At 41.3% G+C, this 17,214-nt stretch overlaps 1 protein-coding gene and 1 non-coding gene across 5 annotated transcripts in view; both read right to left on the reverse strand.

The window, feature by feature from the left end:
- Positions 1-137: 137 nt before the first annotated feature.
- On the reverse strand, positions 138-209 carry trnae-cuc (transfer RNA glutamic acid (anticodon CUC)). Its single transcript has one exon. It is a non-coding gene; the product is annotated as a tRNA-Glu (tRNA).
- Positions 210-1,539: 1,330 nt separating this feature from the next.
- Positions 1,540-17,214, reverse strand: part of LOC134636652 (EH domain-binding protein 1-like protein 1) — a 29,857-nt gene continuing 14,182 nt past the window's right edge. For 3 of the 4 annotated variants that reach the window (XM_063486735.1, XM_063486734.1, XM_063486732.1), the window contains 14 exons: positions 15,590-17,167; positions 13,481-14,020; positions 7,266-7,473; positions 7,008-7,156; positions 6,835-6,883; positions 6,141-6,465; positions 5,139-5,209; positions 4,925-4,973; positions 4,767-4,819; positions 4,288-4,408; positions 3,090-3,189; positions 2,926-2,999; positions 2,664-2,778; positions 1,540-2,507 (listed from right to left, as the gene is read on the reverse strand). In XM_063486735.1, the coding sequence (XP_063342805.1) occupies positions 2,420-2,507; positions 2,664-2,778; positions 2,926-2,999; positions 3,090-3,189; positions 4,288-4,408; positions 4,767-4,819; positions 4,925-4,973; positions 5,139-5,209; positions 6,141-6,465; positions 6,835-6,883; positions 7,008-7,156; positions 7,266-7,473; positions 13,481-14,020; positions 15,590-17,167 (3,520 nt within the window). In that variant the 3' untranslated portion in view covers positions 1,540-2,419. The remainder of the gene's footprint in view (positions 2,508-2,663; positions 2,779-2,925; positions 3,000-3,089; positions 3,190-4,287; positions 4,409-4,766; positions 4,820-4,924; positions 4,974-5,138; positions 5,210-6,140; positions 6,466-6,834; positions 6,884-7,007; positions 7,157-7,265; positions 7,474-13,480; positions 14,021-15,589; positions 17,168-17,214) is intronic. The other variant, XM_063486733.1, reaches the window with a different exon arrangement.

Raw genomic sequence — 17,214 nt, forward strand, 5'->3', positions numbered from 1 at the left:
GGTTATGACTCAATATTTTTATACTGGGTCAGAGAGAAAAAAAACCAGGTGAAGTTTAGCCTCTCCGTGCCAGCCTGTAGAAGTAGTTGTGTAATTGGAAAACAACATGTAGCCTTCATAGAACACGAAAAAGCTAGTTCCCTGACCGGGAATCGAACCCGGGCCGCGGCGGTGAGAGCGCCGAATCCTAACCACTAGACCACCAGGGATATACTGACAAACGTTATTCGAAACGATTTTCATGCCTCCATTAAGACCTTTTGGGGCTGCATCAATTCACATTTGCTCTTTGCTGTGTTCATGCAGTAGTACTAAACAGTCGCTCAGACTTATAATTTCTTTTATTAAACTGATCCACGATTTGATTTTTGTTAGCTGATTTATCAGTATCAGTCTACACGTTAAATAGATTATACAATGCCAAAAATATATAGTTAAGTGTATATATTCACATTTTAATTCATCAATATCTTTGGTTATATTGATAGTCTGCAGTCAGCAGGATTTACGAAGGTCTTATAAATAAAATAAAGAAATTACGTGTTTTGTAAGAATCTTTATGACTCTGCGTTATTGTATGTACTTCTGTGTTCTACATTATAATCAGTCCAATCGTTTTTGGCACTTAAAATATATTTATACAACTGTTATGTTATGGTTGTTGCTTCCCTCTTTGCCAGATCTCTTCTGAGAAAGACATTTTTTTATGTTAATGAGAGTATCATATTCATAAATAAAGGATAAATAATAGTCGCTTTGCCAGAAACTGATTGCAGCTTCTACTCTGTGACAGAAATGATCTTTCTGGCTTAAAGTGGCTCGATCTCATTCACAGGAGATATATTTGACATGTTTTACATATTAAAGGCCAACAAGTCATTTACAACCGTTTAAATACCGACAATCATAAATACTGGAAATCACTTATTGGCAGACGGTCAAAGCTGGCCCACTGGACAGCTTTGGAAACTTTAAAGAAGAGCATAAATTTTGGCCTTTTAACTAACAAAAAAGGTTATTTTTTATGCATAAACAATAGCTTTCTGTTTTATAATTACAGGGCAGTCTGGGAAATAACTGTACACTGTTAAAATGTTAAAATTACACTTCTTTTTTTTCTTATGTTAAGATCTCAGAGATCACATGTGTAGTTAAGCTTCTCTACACTGGTCTGACCAACTTAAGATCCTAGTGGGCTGTATGTGGCCCATGATGTAAAATGAGTTTGACGTCTTTGGCTTAACAATTTAAGTAATTTCCTCACAGCTGGATTGCCAGTTGGAGATGCATTACCAAGCCTCATTCGAGACACACCAAGCAAGGTAAAAACAGATATTTAACCTGAAGTGCCTTTAAATTTAGAGTTCAGCTGTATTGATCACTATCCAGCAATGTCTGTTTTGTGATCACTGCAGCATCACATTAGGGGATATTTTTGTAGCGTCCAATGCAGGATTATATTACAGTTACTGCCCTGGGTTAAATAATCTATGAAGTGTGATGAAGACTAAGTGATGAAAACAGTCATGACAGATGAGCAACCAGCCGATATGTTTTTATTTTCATCATCACAAACATCCTCGATTCATTATACGCAGCTACAGTATGAATACATAGTGGCGCTGTGGAGCACAGTGCCACTTTATTAGCACACCTCCATAAGCATGCATGCAGTAGTCGACACAGAAATGGAAAGCACTTTGATTTCTGTGAATATTGCAGATGTGAGCAATCACATCCACAAAGACTGCAAGTTACCAAGGTGTAACTTTAGGCTGGAAACATCTTTGAGCTCCATGAGGCTGCAGGGGGTCATCCTGAATCTGAAAACACGTATCCTCCGCTAACAACATTGGGCATTCGAGTCCAGCTCATGACTTACCACGTACTATTTTGATATCCAAAATGCTCGGGCGTGTTTATGGACTTTTTCCTCGGGGAAGCGACAAGTAGGGTGACATTACTAGAAACCTGCAGATTACAAACAACTGTAAACTAAACTTCCCCTCAAAGCTGCAAATATTTTGGCCTCGTTTTTCACAATGGAGGATAAGCCAGTGTTTGAATACTGAAAGTCACAGATTAGAAACAGAAACACACAAAAAGCAAATGTGCAATAGATGTAAAACAGTCAGATACATAATTTAAATAAATAAAAATAGGTGAAAAGAATCAATCAATACTTATATATTAAGACACACTTAAAATAATGAACATTTGAATTTCTTTTTTTTATCAGACAAGATGACATATTTTTTGCAGTGTCAAACTCAGAGCAGTCCTCAAGGCACTTTAAATACAAGAAAATACAGAGCCCCAGCATCCTTAAAAAACAACAACTTTGTATTTAAAAAAAAGTACTCTTTTGGGACTTTGGAGTATCCGTACTAAAAGCCGTTTGTGCTTGTCCTCACTCGTCTCACTGTAACACACATTTTTCTTTGTTGCTGTATTTTCTCCTCCTCATTTCGAGACCACGCTCCAGACGCTCATCCTCCTCCAAGGCCCTGCAAACACAAAAACATGGTACGGTGCTGAGCTCATGGATATCTGCACCCCTCTATCATAGATAGGCATAAAGATCCAAATAACAAACTGATCTCTTTTGTTTTGTGGATGTATAACCCACTTTGTCTCTTTCACATAACCCTACGTATACTGACCGTCTCTCCTTGGTGTCGATATCCCTGATGATCTCGTCCCTTTGGTTGACCAAAGACACCAGCTCCTGGAGGAGCAGCTGCTCCCTCTGCTGCTGAGCGGGTGACTTCTGCCAGTCTGCACAACAAACAGCAGACCTCAAAATGATCAAATTCATTGTGTTTTAATTTTTTTACCATTTACATTTGTATTATTATCTATAAATCATTTTGACTGATATTGTACAGATTACTTGTTTCCACCACTTTGATTGTAATTAATGACCTTCAATAGCCATGATTACGCGCAGTTCTCTGGTCAGAAGGTCAAATCTCCTCTCCAGATCCTGCTCCTCTTGTCTGTAGATGCAGTTAAGAACGAGTCGGTTTAAAACAAATGTAAAATATACGTATATGAGTATGTGTATACTGATATGTGGGAGGTCTTACAGCAGTTCCAGGTTGTCTTGTCTGCGGATCAGAGCGTTCTTCTTGTTTACCAGAGTGAACCACTCCTGGATCAGTCTCTCCTCTTCATCACGGTCACTTCCTGCAACAGCAGAGAAAAGAAAAGAAAGCCTGTAAATATTTGAATACACTGATAAAATGAAAAAACAACAACAAAAAAACATTATCACCATGTGAGAGAAATAAAGATCATTAAACATAATGATCCACATGCAAGATACTATTTAACAACAAAAAAAGTGTAAACTAGACTGAGCTAGATCTGGAATTTACTTCATTATAATCACAAGTAGAAGGCAGGTTAGCATCATGGCTGAGGAGGGTATGAAACAGCATTCAGGTCAGGAGATTTAAGGTTTGGTTCAATTTAGTTCATCTTTTTATGTATATTTACATGTATATTTTTTGGTGTCTTATAGTGCCACCTTCCCCTCTTACAAGCACTTGGTGATGGTGGAGAGGAAGAACTCCCTTTTGACGGGAAGAGACCTCTAACACAGGCCTGCTCCTGACCTCCTTCAGTAAAATGTATAAATCCTGTCCTTCCTCCTACTACTTCCTGTAAAATACTGCATTAATTCTAAGATACATCTTCTTACTTTCAAGTCTCTCCATAACCCTGCACCTCTGTATCTCACCGATCTTCTGCACATTGTCACAACTTGCTCTACTCCACTCTGGGATCCTCCACCTCCACCATCCTCTGTTAGACCCCAGTTAGAGCTTTCAGCCAAGCGTCGGCTCGTCTTTGAAACTCTCTCCCACACCACATTTGCAAAACTGATTTTCTCCCAATCTTTAAAGCCAACCTTCAAACACATTTTTAATATTGTTGATTTTTTTCATTCTCTGATGTGTTTTTAATCGCCATATACTGCGATTTTGTTATTTCATTGCTTGTAAGATGTCCTTGAGTGCCCTGAAAGGTGCCTATTAATACAATATATTATTATTATTATTATTTTATTATCATTTTATTATTATTATTAACAGAACAATGTTCAGGGAGGGGCAGCCACCTGCTATGACCAGGGGATAGGGAAGAAAAAACAGAAGAAATCCAGTGGTGACACATAACTGCAACCATTTAATCAATGCAAAAGTCCATTGGATTAAATCTGCTTAGTGAATTCTGCACCGTTCACTTCTTGCTTATCAGAGGTTTAATTAAGTGACTCACCTGTTTCCATGAGACTTCGAAGTCGTCTCTCCACCACTGCAGCTCTGCTGTCGATGTGCTTCTGTTCTGTCTCCAATGCTGCCAGCTCACTCAACACATACTGGCTGGTGTCCTGCAGAGACTGACCACAAGCCACCATCACACACATACAAAGACACGCAGACGAATAGAGGCAAACACACACAACCACACATGAACATACAGGACGACGACAGAAAGCCACAAATAGAGGAAGAGAAGAGATCAACAGAAAGAGGGGGTCGGACAGCAGAAAGGGGAGGGGGACAATCAGAAGAGAAGCAGAAGAAGAGGGTCAAAAAGATTAGAGAGGTCAAAGGATGGAGAATATAAGATGTGAATGATGAACTATACAACTGTTATTCAGTACTTTTTGCAGCCATCAATTAATGATGATGTGAGAATCAAAATGATATAGAAATGAAATAAAGAACAGAAAAGGGCAAGAACACTTGACTGACCATTGTTTCCTCGTCTTGTTTTGGAGGCTGGGGCTCATCTGCACGCTGAAACTCTGCAAAAATTGAAATACACAAATCAGAGTGCGAAAAAAGCCGGGGTAAGAGTGCTAAAACAAATGCTTCAAATGTTAGAAAAGGCTTACTCTGCAGGCTCCTACCTGTATTATTCGTGTTTTCTGTTGCAGAGTTAGACATTGTATTTTCATCCTGGAGAAGAAATATAAAACTTTCATATAGCTACAGTAAAGCAGATGTATAAAGTTAAACAGAGGTGAAAATGCAAAGTAATAATTGAGAGTATTTAATATATTTTTTTGCCTGAAAAGTTTGTTTGCTGATTTAAATAATGAAGGAAGAAAGACAAAGTGTTACCTGAGCCGGCCCAGGCTTGACTACCTTTGTAAGAGACCGTGGGGGTGGGACTGGAGTTATGGACTCCTCCACTAAAAACAGAACAGACAAATGATTACATGTTACATTTCTTTAATTGTTTTAAGGCCTCAGAAATCTTGGTACAGAGTATTTATCCATATGTACTTAATCCAGTAAAATGAAAAGCCAAAGAAAGAACTATCAAAGTGAAAGTAAAACATGTAATCTGAATCTGCTCCATTGACACTTTGTGGATGTATGTGATTACCAGGAGCCACAGCAGAAAATAATGCCCAAATGGTCATGACATATTAAATATTACTACATCATGATTGATGCACAGCTGTACATGACATCACTTACTGGATGTCCTAACTGGATGTCGACCAGTCCAAACCGTTGATAACAGCACAGGAGGGAAAAAGGCTGAGACAGTTTTCTCACATATGAAATCATCAGAACTTTTCCAACTTCATGCCAGACCTCATCGCTCATGAATCTATTTGAGATAACATGTCTCCAGAGACATTCAGGAGTTTTAAATAAGAATAATAAATTTCACAGCTGTTCTACTGGGACTAATATTTATAGCCAAAATGAATATTAAACACGTTTGCACTAAAAAGGCACATCTGGTATCTCTGGGAACCAACAAAAATCTTAAGCGAGGCATTGTGAACTTGATTTATTGATCTGTTTTCTGTGCCTCTTGTCGCCTTAGCTCTAACTTTGCTACTTCACATTCCTAAGTTACCCCGGGAAACACTAGTGTTTTCACCTTTGCTCTTTTCCTTTCTGCTCTCCTCGCTGTTTTTGCTTTTTTAACCCAGGTTTATGGTGTTAAAGGGCTTGCATAATAAAAAGTTTTTAACTATGCCTGCGCAGTTTGTTATGGTAAGACAACAGAAACTGTAAAAGTTCCAAAAAGCCAAAGTGGGCAAAATTAACCTTATTTGGTGAATATATAATAAAATAATCATACAGAGGGAATAATACTAATACCTTTAAGCTGTCGTTTAGCTCTTGGTGGCGGGACCACCAGCGTGCTGCTTCCTCCCTCTTCTAGACTCACTCCTTCATTTAGTCTGGCCATGCAGAAAGCAGCAGCGTCCACATTCGTGGGAGTCGGGCCGGTGAGGGCGACGCCGTAACTGGACTTACTGCTGTTGTGCTCTATCTGCAGCACGCTGAGCTCCTGGTTGGTGAAGTGTGAGCGGATCTGGCTGAGGTAGGTCATGACTATGAGCCTGTCAGGCACGGACAGAAGGACCATGTCTGACGGCTCCAGCAGGCGAGAGATTCCCAGCGCCTCGAAGCCATCAAACGCCTGATGTTGTTAGGAAACACAGGATTACAAAAGGAGATGGCAACAATTGCCCTAGCAACACTCTTTTAATGGAACAGCAGAATATGTGCTCTGGAGCAAAGCCTGGAAAACTATCATTCAGGACCACTTTAAAAAATGCAAGAACGTCTGGCTGCTTGTAAGCAAAATATAAAGAAATAAGGGGTGGGCTAAGAATTATATTTAGTGCTCTGGGTGTTAATCGTCAAACATCTCTGACTATATTGCATGAAAAATATTGATCTAAAAGTTACCAGAACTATGTCATCACCATTTCACGTGGCTGCAAAAACAAACTGATGGCACAGTGCACTAAACAGTCAAGAGCTAAAAACATTAAATCATGCTCACCTTTTTATTGTTGAGTTTGATATCATGAGGGTCCAACTGGTCAAAATCTCTAATGGCACAAAAGCAGGAACAGAAAAGTAGCTTACAACATTAAGATGAACAGTTTAGTTAATATTTATAATTTCTAAAGAGAATCTACTCAAAACTAGTAACTTTTCAGTAAAATGTCGTACATTTTGTCTGGATGGAAGTGGTGTAGGATGGCACAGAAGGCCAGCCCATTTCTCCAGGAAGTGCTGAAGTTTGTGACCTTTACCCCCTGGTACCCACTAGTGATGCTCTGACACCACTCAAGCAGCGATTGGCTGGAGTTCACCAGATCCTGGAGAAAGAGGGAAAGAAATTTTGTTTCTGTGCATCTACGCAAATGAAAAGCCAAATATTTATGATGAGTAAAGTAAAGTATAAAGATGAGTATTCATTAAATTTACCTCAGCTGTGTCGTCCTTCCCATCAGCCTCCTCCCGGACCACTGTAACAGGATCAGGGGTCCTGGGGTCAGAGGTCTCTTCTTCTGGTAAAGTAGGAAGACGAGATGATGTGATCTCACAGTGATGGACTGTGCTGGGGGAGTCTTCTAGCTGGAATGGTGGTTTCTTAACTACGCCATCAGGGAGGTCAGCCAGCTGGTGTTTTGGCCTACGAAAAAAGGATATATGATGTGAAAAAAAGCTTAACTTAGAAGAAATGAAGGAGGTTATCGATGCCGTTTCATCATTGCCATGTGCAATTTTTCAGATTTGACATGCAAGCTTGCCATGATGATGATGATGAACTGAACAAACTCATGATGTTAAAAGAGCGTGATGGAAAACATACAGCAGTCATGTGATTTGCATCAGGATTTGCAGCTCGGTTGCCTCAATGCAGGCCTACGCTTTTGGCATTTTATGGGCATACACTCATTTTTAAGCATCTCAGTTTGCCTTTTTGGGTCACATCACCCATGTGTGACCTAAGCAAAAGCCTTAAGCCAGCTGGTTGTCATCAGGGCCCGATTTGGACAGATCTTGCAAGCCTCTTTCCTCACTGTCACTCAGCCAAGCATACATCACACACCTGACACATTTTTTAGTTTAAATAATCTTGCTGATTATGATGGCCTTGAACACACTCCCTATTTTTGTTGCAAGTTTTAGCGATTTGTAACAAAATGGGGTCTCATCCGGGATCTGCACCTAGGGCAGGGGTGGGCAACTCCAGGCCTCGAGGGCCGGTGTCCCTGCAGGTTTTAGATGTGTCCTTGAACCAACACAGCTGATTTAAATGGCTAAATTAGCTCCTCAACATGTCCTGAAGTTCTCCAGCGGCCTGGTAACGAACTAATCATGTGATTCAGGTGTGTTGACCCAAGATGAGATCTAAAACCTGCAGGACACCGGCCCTCGAGGCCTGGAATTGCCCACCCCTGACCTAGGGCCTCTTTTCAGCATTTCAGTGTAAAATACTCTTTGAACATAAAGTTGAAAAAAGTGACCTCTAGAACAGCCACATGCACTCATGTGTACACATACACACACTACACCAGAGCTTGCTTTTTGGGGTTCAGCCAAGAAAAGACAACGTTAGATTTCAGCACACAAAGCTGTACTAAAACATTGTGCTGTATAAGCCAAGTCTCAAACGAGTTTGTCTAATAAAACAGGACAAGATAACAGCCTATCCTGACTTACGCATTTTCCTCTGCCTGTGGCTCTTCTGTTTCGGTTAGTGATATTTCCTGCAGGGAATCAAAGCTGGGAAAAACTAAGTGTTGATTGACAACAGTGAGATCTGTGGCGATGTCCAGTTGTTTTTTTGGCTGCTCAGTGTCACAGTCAATATCCCCTGGGGCCGGGATGAGTCGTTTCATATTGTGAATGCTGGACACCGGGGATGAGTCACCTGACATCAGGCGAATTTTAGCCAATAGGAACTTTTCCTCTTCTTGGAGTTGTTGGTCTTTGGAGTGACTCATGCAAAGGTTGTTCATTTGTGCACTGTCACTCTTTTGGCTGTCACTGTCACTCTTGTTTAAACTGAAAGTCTTGGAGTTGTTCACATTTTCCTTAACCTTCATTTCAAGACTTGTGTGTGATTGTGTGACTGTATTTATTTCACTATCTACTTTAGTGACGCTCATGTCTGTGTATGTCTTAGTATGTTTTGTATCAGACTGTATGTTGGAAGTGCTTGGAGGGAGAGGCCAAGGAACCACTGACGACTGAACAAGTTCTTCCTCCTCATCAGCTGCTACCTCAAGGCTATGGCTAGTATTTGTAGCAACAGCATTTCTCTGTCCTTTTAGCAGCTGTTTCTGTGATTCATTAAGTTGGGGAACGGGTTTATTCCTCACTGTCTGATTGACTGATATCCCCTGCTGAGACACAGACGGAGGGTTAGGATGTGGACTGTCTGTTAGACTGGTTAATGACTCAAGAACTTCTGGTTTATTTGGCTGACTGGGAGCAGGGCTCTGGTAAAGTGTTTGTTGGCTGAAAACAATTGAAGAGGACTTCTGGTTTACAGCTGGGGAAGGGTGGCCTGGTCTGAAGACAGAAAATCAAATTTCAGATCTCACGTGTTTTTCACATAACTAAAGAACCACAAACCTAGCCAGCATCCTTTTCATGCCCCATTCCCTTTTTTTGCAAACACACCTTCATTCATCTCAAGCAACCACATATTTACCCTTTCAAGATCACAAACATCTAAAGATTCAAGGACAAACATTTTGATGAACTAAGGGTAGAGCATAGTGGATGTTAAAGCTCACTGTGCTTTTCCCACACTAAGCTATTTTATGTAATTCCTTGGACATCTTGTTAGGAAAAGATTTTCACAGAGAGTCCCAGAGCATTAGTAGAACCGAGGCCTAGCAATGAGATTATACTAGTTTTGACATTCTCTAGCCTCGAATGCATCACAGCATCTGAACATCAAAACAATCAATGCATCCATGCCACTTGACATTCTGTGAAGCTGCACTGATTACAGAACTATGTAAGTAGACTTGTCATATTCATGTAGACAGCAAAAATAACTCATGCAGTTGATGCACATACATCCATTGCATGCCTTTTTATTTTCATGCTTGCAAGATTTACTGCTACATATATGTCTAAACAACAACTGAAAGCCTATTTTTTAACTACTAAAAGTTCATATTTGCAATTTTTCCATAGATTTACAGGGGACTATCAAAGGGCTACACTGACACTGAAACACTGAAAGATAACATAATCTTAACTTTGATTATTACCCTCCTCAGTTTACAGTAAATGGGAATAAAGAACTGTTCAACTGAGTAGAAGCGTGCTATGTATATACCAGTCGACTCCAATAAGCATGGAGTTTAGGTCACAGTGAATTAGGAAGCTGAGGAGAAGATGGGACATATATGAAGTGTTTAGAGCACTTTGATATCCCACATAAGTCCATAGCCAAGGCTGTTCTTTGTCTGCTCAAATAATAATAATAACTCTAACATTAATCCAGAACAACAATAATGGTCTAATGATGTTCTTTGGAGGGTTGCATATATGATTCAGATGCGAATACATGACTCTTTCATGAGAAAGACATGCACGGCCAGGCCAAACGCTCAGTGGGGTTTAACTAACGTGATTTCCCCCGGAGTTAAAGAAAACACAGTCCAGAGATCCATTAGAAGCAACGAGCACAACTCTCTCATCTCAGCTCTATTTACTCACCTCTCTCCCTGTGGCTATTTATCTCTCCCATACCCCTTACTCACCCTGCTTCCCCTTCCATGTACAGCTCAGCCAGCCAGATGGATCCAAGATCTTCCTGTCCCCTCTCATATGATATTTCCTCAACATCATCCTCTCTCAGCCACTCTGGGATGGCTCCATGTTTAAGATAGGATTTGCCTTTTTTAAGTGATTTGAAGCCAGGATCATCCATGGTTTTCTTAACAATACAAACATAGTCCTCAGCTTTGTTGGTTTTAATTTTGGCTGCAGGGGCAGAATCAGCCGGTCTGGTTAATACTTCAGCATTAGATATTACAGTGGTTGCTAGTTTAGGATCAGAACTGAATCCTGATTCCTCATTATTACCTTGTGACCTCTCATCATATGCAATATCCTCTAATTCTACCTCCCTCAGTGGCGGACAGTTGTTTTGTTGGCTGCTATCCACTTTCTGGTTGACTTTTTCTAAAGCAAGAACAGGAAGAGCCTCTGTCCTCCACTGTGGGGTTTCTCCATGATTGTCCCCCTTTCCCTTTCCTTTCTTCTCTTTTTTCTTTACTTCCTCATTGACATCCTTTCTCTGTTGCTTTGTTTCGGGCTCTGTCTCCCTTTTCTCCTTATGCTCGTTCCCTTCCCTTGTTTCTTCCACTCCATTCCTTTCTTCCTTTCCCTCTTTTATCCCTTCTCTCTCACTCATCCTCATCTCCTTTCTCCCTTTTTCCAACCTCTTTCTTGCCTCTTCTTTTTCCCTCTCCAACCTGTGTTTCTCTTTCTTTGCTTCCTCTTCCCGCTCCTTCCTGTCTGTCTCTTCCTTCTCTGCCCTCTTGATGTTTTCCACCTTTTCTCTCTCCTCTCTCTCCCTGTTCCCTTCTCTTTCTTTCTCCTGTTCACTAGCAGCTCTTCTCAGAATTGCCACCAGATTGTGTGCCTCGTTTAAAGATGAGCACTCTTTTTTCTGAGTCTCAGAAACTTTTTCTTCTGCAGTCGCTTGACTCTCTGCTGTGTCAGAGAAGTCTGTGGGTGGCAAAATGTCCACATCAATGGGAATCGGTGGATCATTATCCGCCTCAGAGGAACACAAGATCTCCGGATCTACTTCATGTAAACATGGCTGGAGTTCATTATTTATAAGGTGGCATGGCTGTTTGATAGAGGGTTGCGGTTGACCTGCAAGAGTTGATCCTGATGTGTGCAGGATGGAGGCCACTGTCTCGTAGCTAAAGGGCAGATACGAACAACAGGAAAACTGTGAGACAGAGCTCACCCGAAAATGACCTGCTTCATGAGCTCTGAACACTGTGACAGAGGGTCAGACAACATGCTTCATTAAAAATAGTTCCTTCTCAGACTTTGTTTTGGTGCTTTTCCAAAATGCCGTGCAAAAGCACCCAAAAGAAACACTGTTTGCTACAGTGAGAGCAACTCTGCACAGCATACCGATTTTTCTATTTGACGGGATTAGGAACAAGTGAAATACTTTCTGGTGGCACGGAGCTGAGAGCTCAGATCAGCTCACAAACAAGCCAGCAGCTACATATGCAAGATGAATCCTCAAAGAGCCACTCAATACTTAAAAACCACATTGGCAAAGCCAGCTCACCACGTAATCAAAACAATCACTAACATCCATTGGACGGTGCATTCTCCAGCGATGGATGCTTTTATATGCAGCCAGTTTAAATGCCACAAAAGCAGTTAATAAACATCAAAATGTTTCAGTACTTCACTGAAGGTTGCCACGCAGCAACTTTTGTAGAGATGACGTAATAATGCATTAATGTGTAGGCTCTTACATAATGAGGTTAATGTATTAAATGTTTTACCTAGTCTAATATTTCTTCGGTCTGTTACACTACCACCCTTCATTTCTTTACATTTTGCTTCCAAGGAGCTAGAATTTTATTTATTTATTTATTTTTTTTGTGTGTGTAATTTTTAAAATCATGATAAGCAATAGTTAATAGTTAGTTTTTTAACATATCACAACACTGACCAATGAATCACTGTAGCATAAATAAGGATCCTAACTCAAGGGATGAACCAGTGTTAGTGTCTACCTCTCTGCACTGAATCACACTTGTTATTAATCTCTGGCTCTCTTCCACAGCATGTCATTTGTCCTGTCTTCCCTCACTCATCCCAACCAGTCATGGCAGATGGTCGTCCCTCCCTGAGCCTGGTTCTGCCAGAGGTTTCTTTCTGTTAAAAGGGAGTTTTTCCTTTCCTCTGTTGCCAAAGTGCTTGCTCATAGGGGGTCATATAATTGTTGGGTTTTTCTCTGTATGTATTATTGTAGAGTCTACCTTACAATATAAAGCGCCTTGAGGCAACAGTTGTTGTGATTTGGCCCTGTATAAATAAAATTGAATTGAATTGAATTACACATAAAAGACAACTTAAGAAAGAACCAATTTTAAATGGTATCTTTAGGGACTTTGTTAATAGCAACCCGTTGCAATAAAAGCATATCTGGATAGAAAAACACACAGTAGAAGTCCACACAGTAGCACACACACACGCACACACACAGAGAGACTCACCCTCTGTATAACACCCCAACTACTGCTGACATGAAACCAGCAGGCGCCTCCCTCTGCTGCTCTGCAACACACACATCTGCCTCTGTGTGCGCACATTTCTCAGCACTACCAGACACACACACACACACACACACACACACACACACACACACACACACACACACACACACACACGCACACACACAGGTCCATTATATACTTGTGTAAAGCTCTCATCAAACCGCTCTATTTGAAATACCACTGCATCACAGACAGAGGTCAATATAAAGAAAACAGCTTCAGGTGAGGTTAGTTGCAGTTGCTGAGTAAGCACTTGATAGGCTGCAGCACCCAGAGGAACGTTAGCCATTAAAATGCGCATGTGGTGTCACGCCATGCAGCAAACACTGCAAGCAACCATCGCTGACTCACCCCCCTATTACACCTTCCTCCTCTTTCAGCTTCTCCTTCTTCGCTTCCTTGCTTTCACTACTTTCCATCCCTTTTTCCACTCCTATCTCGGTGGTGGTCTCCTCCACAGCTGCCCACAGCTGTTTTTCTGCCTCGCACACTGGGTCCTTATTGTTGATGAAATGCTCGTGACCACCAGGCACGGCATCGGCTGGTTTCTCCTCATCTGCTCCCTCCTCATCTGCTCCCTCCTGTTGTGGTTTTCCTGATGGATGAAGAACTTGTTCCGGCCGCAGTTCTGGTTCTGGTTTTGGTTTTGAGGGCTGAAGCGGCTCAGGCGCCAGAGTCACGCGCTCGTCAGCTTCTCGGGGGGGAACCTCGACTGAGGTTGCTGATTCCACCCTGGGTCCCTCTGGCTCTTTAGGCTCCTCTTTAACTGCCGGTGCGCTGGGCTGAGCAGAGGGTGCGGCAATGTGATGTGCATCTCCATCTTTTGCTTTAACTGGTTGGCTCTCTTGCCTAACAGGCATGTGCACCTCAGCAGCATCCTCTCCGTGTGAGCTAGAAGAGAGGGAAAACCACATGAAGGATATATCCACTACTAATTGGCATTTCGTACAAACATCGTTAAGAAACCAAACAATTAGCGAGGCACGCGAAGCACAAACAAGAGGATTAAGCATAGAAGCAGACAAAGATGTGCCCCCTAGTCTGTTCTTACCCTCTGCACAAAGGTTTTGTACCCTCCTCGGCAGAGATTTTTTCAGGTGTACCTTTCCCACTTCTCCCTTCTAGCACTTTCCATAGAGGAATCTCTGCATCAGACAGCCTCTGTTGAGGTGGCACCACCATCGAGACCTCTAATATAACTGCTTTATTCTGGGCTGTTGGCTGAACAGCAGGGCCAGGCAGAGTACATGTGGCAGAGACTTTCTTTTCTGGCACAACAATGTTTGACAGTGAACCTTCGCTTATGAGAGACAGTTGCCCGAGACTGGAGAGAAAGAGGAAAAGTGAATAAAAGAAAGGAAAAACAGGAAGAAAAGGAGCAGAGGACAGCCATTATTAATTATAAAAAACAAACAGAAGTAGGGGTGAGCGATGATGGACAGCTGAGATATACCAGGGGCAAGATCACCGATATCAGTACCAGTTATTACAGCAGGATGCAAACCTCCACCAAAGCTGCTCACTCTCTGGGCAGTGTGTACTTCTAAGGGAACAGTACTGTGTTTTGTATATATTCACTTTGTTAAGCTGAATACCTTCAGCTTATTATATAGCATTATACTATATATATTATATATATATTACATAAATTATATTTGTCTTCAAAGATGTAACACATTTTGGGATTAACTTAAATAAAAAGCAGATGTGAAATGTAAAAGTGAGGTCAGAGGTCAAATGTGACCTGATATTTGGATGCAAACTATAATTTAAGTGTTATTTATAATCCTCATATACTAGTATAATTTCCTCAATTTTGCCAATACAAACAAAGGCAGCAGAACATTTTATAAAAATTAGAGCTTATTTGACCTTTCACAAGAGGTCAGAGGTGTAAAGTAACCTTATACTTAGAATCGCCATTGATCATTCCATATATGGATATATGTTGTCAATACAAGCAGTGGCAGTAAGAAACATAGTTTTAAATAGATCTATATAGCATTATTATAAATTTGGCCATCAGATCAATGTTTTGAACTTGAAAGTGAGATGATATTTTAAATGTTTATACAGTACTGTGTTGACAACACATAGCACACTTGTAAGAATCATAAATTATACATTTTAAGCCTTTTGTTGACTTTCAACCAATAATTCATCTTTGTGTTTAAATACAGAACAACACACATGAGAAAGCTACAAAAACATGACCTCCTTGGCAGAAGTATTAGGCGAGAGAGCAGAGAATCCTGAAAAAATCACCACAAAGTAATCAGACAGATTTAGCTTTAAGTCGGAAATAAGTGATTTTTAAGATCATGAACTCAGTTTCAAGTTTTGAGTCTCTCTGATTTCATTTGCTGATTAAAGAAGAAGCCATCTCTGTTTACAGACCACACAAAGCGCAATCAGCACGCACAGAGTGAAATCACCACTTATTTCAGAATTATAACTCACCGCTCGCTGGAGTTTGGTTTACGAACTGATGGAGGGGCATTCTCTCTGTCTTGTGATTGGTTGGGAATTTGTGAGGGAAGCTGCTTGGATGCAGTGCTGCTTTTGACCAGCGGAGGGAAGTGAGGAGCAGGAAGTTTTGTTTGTGTCACATTTTTAAGAGCCGTATTGGCGTGTTTGGTACCGCCAGGGGGCGTGTGTGTGTTTAACTCAGAAATGGACAAGGAGGAAACCGTTTTCATCTTTTCTTTGTCTTCATCTGACCTGTTGGCCTCCAGCCTGCAGACCGATGCTGCTCGAGCCTCCTCCCTCCTCCTCCTGTCCTCCTCCTCCTTCTTCTTTCTTCTCTCTATCTCCTCCTCCTGCAGCTTCTGCTTTTGTTTTTCTTCATTCTTTTTCCTGTCTTCTTCCTCTTTCACTTTCCTTTCAGCTTTCTCTTTCTCCTCTCTCTGCCTCTTCACCTCATCTTCCTTCTTTTTTCTCTCCTCCTCCTCCTTTTTCTTCTTCTCTGCCTCCTGCATCCTCAGCTCCTCTTGAAGTCGCCTCTTCTTCTCTTCTTTTTCCCTTTTGATTCTCTCCATTTCCTCCCTTTGTATCCTCTCCTTTTCTTTCTGCTCCTTTATGAGCCTCTCTCTCCTCTCCTCCTGCCTTCTCATCTCCTCTTGTAGTTGTCTCTTCTTTTCTTCTTCTTCCCTATTAACTCTCTCCATTTCCTCCCTTTGTATCCTCTCATTTTCTTTCTGCTCCTTTAAGAGCCTCTCTCTCCTCTCCTCCTCTTCACGTCTTTTCTCTTCCTCTTCCTTTTTCTTCCTCTCCATCCTTTCTATCTCCTTCTCTCTCTCCTCTTTGAGTCGTCTCTCCTTTTCTTCTGCTTCTCTCTTCTTTCTCTCCTCTGACTCTTTGAGTTTTTTCTCCTCTTCCTCCCTTTTTCTTCTCTCTTCCTCCTCTATTATTTTCTGCTGCTCCTTCTCTTTGGCCTCTTTCAAGCGTTTCTCCTCCACCTTTCTTTTTTCCTCTTCCTCCGCGAGCCTCTTTTTCTCTTCCTCCCTTCTTTTACTTTGCTCCTCAACTGCTCTCCTCTCCTCTATCTTTTTCTCCTCCTCTTCCTTCATCTTTTTGATGAATCTTTCTCTTTCAAGTCTTCTCTCCTCCTCCCTCTGGAGTTTTTCCTTTTCCTCCTCCAGCTCCAGGAGTCTCCTCTCTTCCTCTCTTTTTCTCCTCTCCTCCTCATCTCGCTTCCTCATCTCCTCTTCTACCCTCAGTTTCTCCTGTTTCTCTTTCTTCTCCTTCAGGAGTCTCTCCTCCTCACGTTTCATCCTTTCCTTCTCCTTCTTGATCTCTTCCTCCTCCTGTAAGAGTCTCTTCTTCTCCTCTTCTAACAGTCTCTTCTTCTCTTCCTCATGTTTTCTCATCTCTTCTTGCTTTAAGAGCATGGCCTTTTGCGCTTCCTCTTTTCGCCTCCTTTCCTCCTCTTGTTTCTTTTGAATTTCTGCCTCCCTCTGCTTCTCCTGCTCCTTTGCGATTGCTGCTTCCTCTAATTGCTTTTCTCCGTACTTCTTTTCATTGGTTTTTTGTTCAAGACTGCAGAACAGATACACAATATACCTTAAGGCTTTATTTCTCTGCCT

This window comes from Pelmatolapia mariae, linkage group LG10_11, assembly GCF_036321145.2.
Source record: "Pelmatolapia mariae isolate MD_Pm_ZW linkage group LG10_11, Pm_UMD_F_2, whole genome shotgun sequence".
NCBI classification, from domain to species: Eukaryota; Metazoa; Chordata; class Actinopteri; order Cichliformes; family Cichlidae; genus Pelmatolapia; species Pelmatolapia mariae.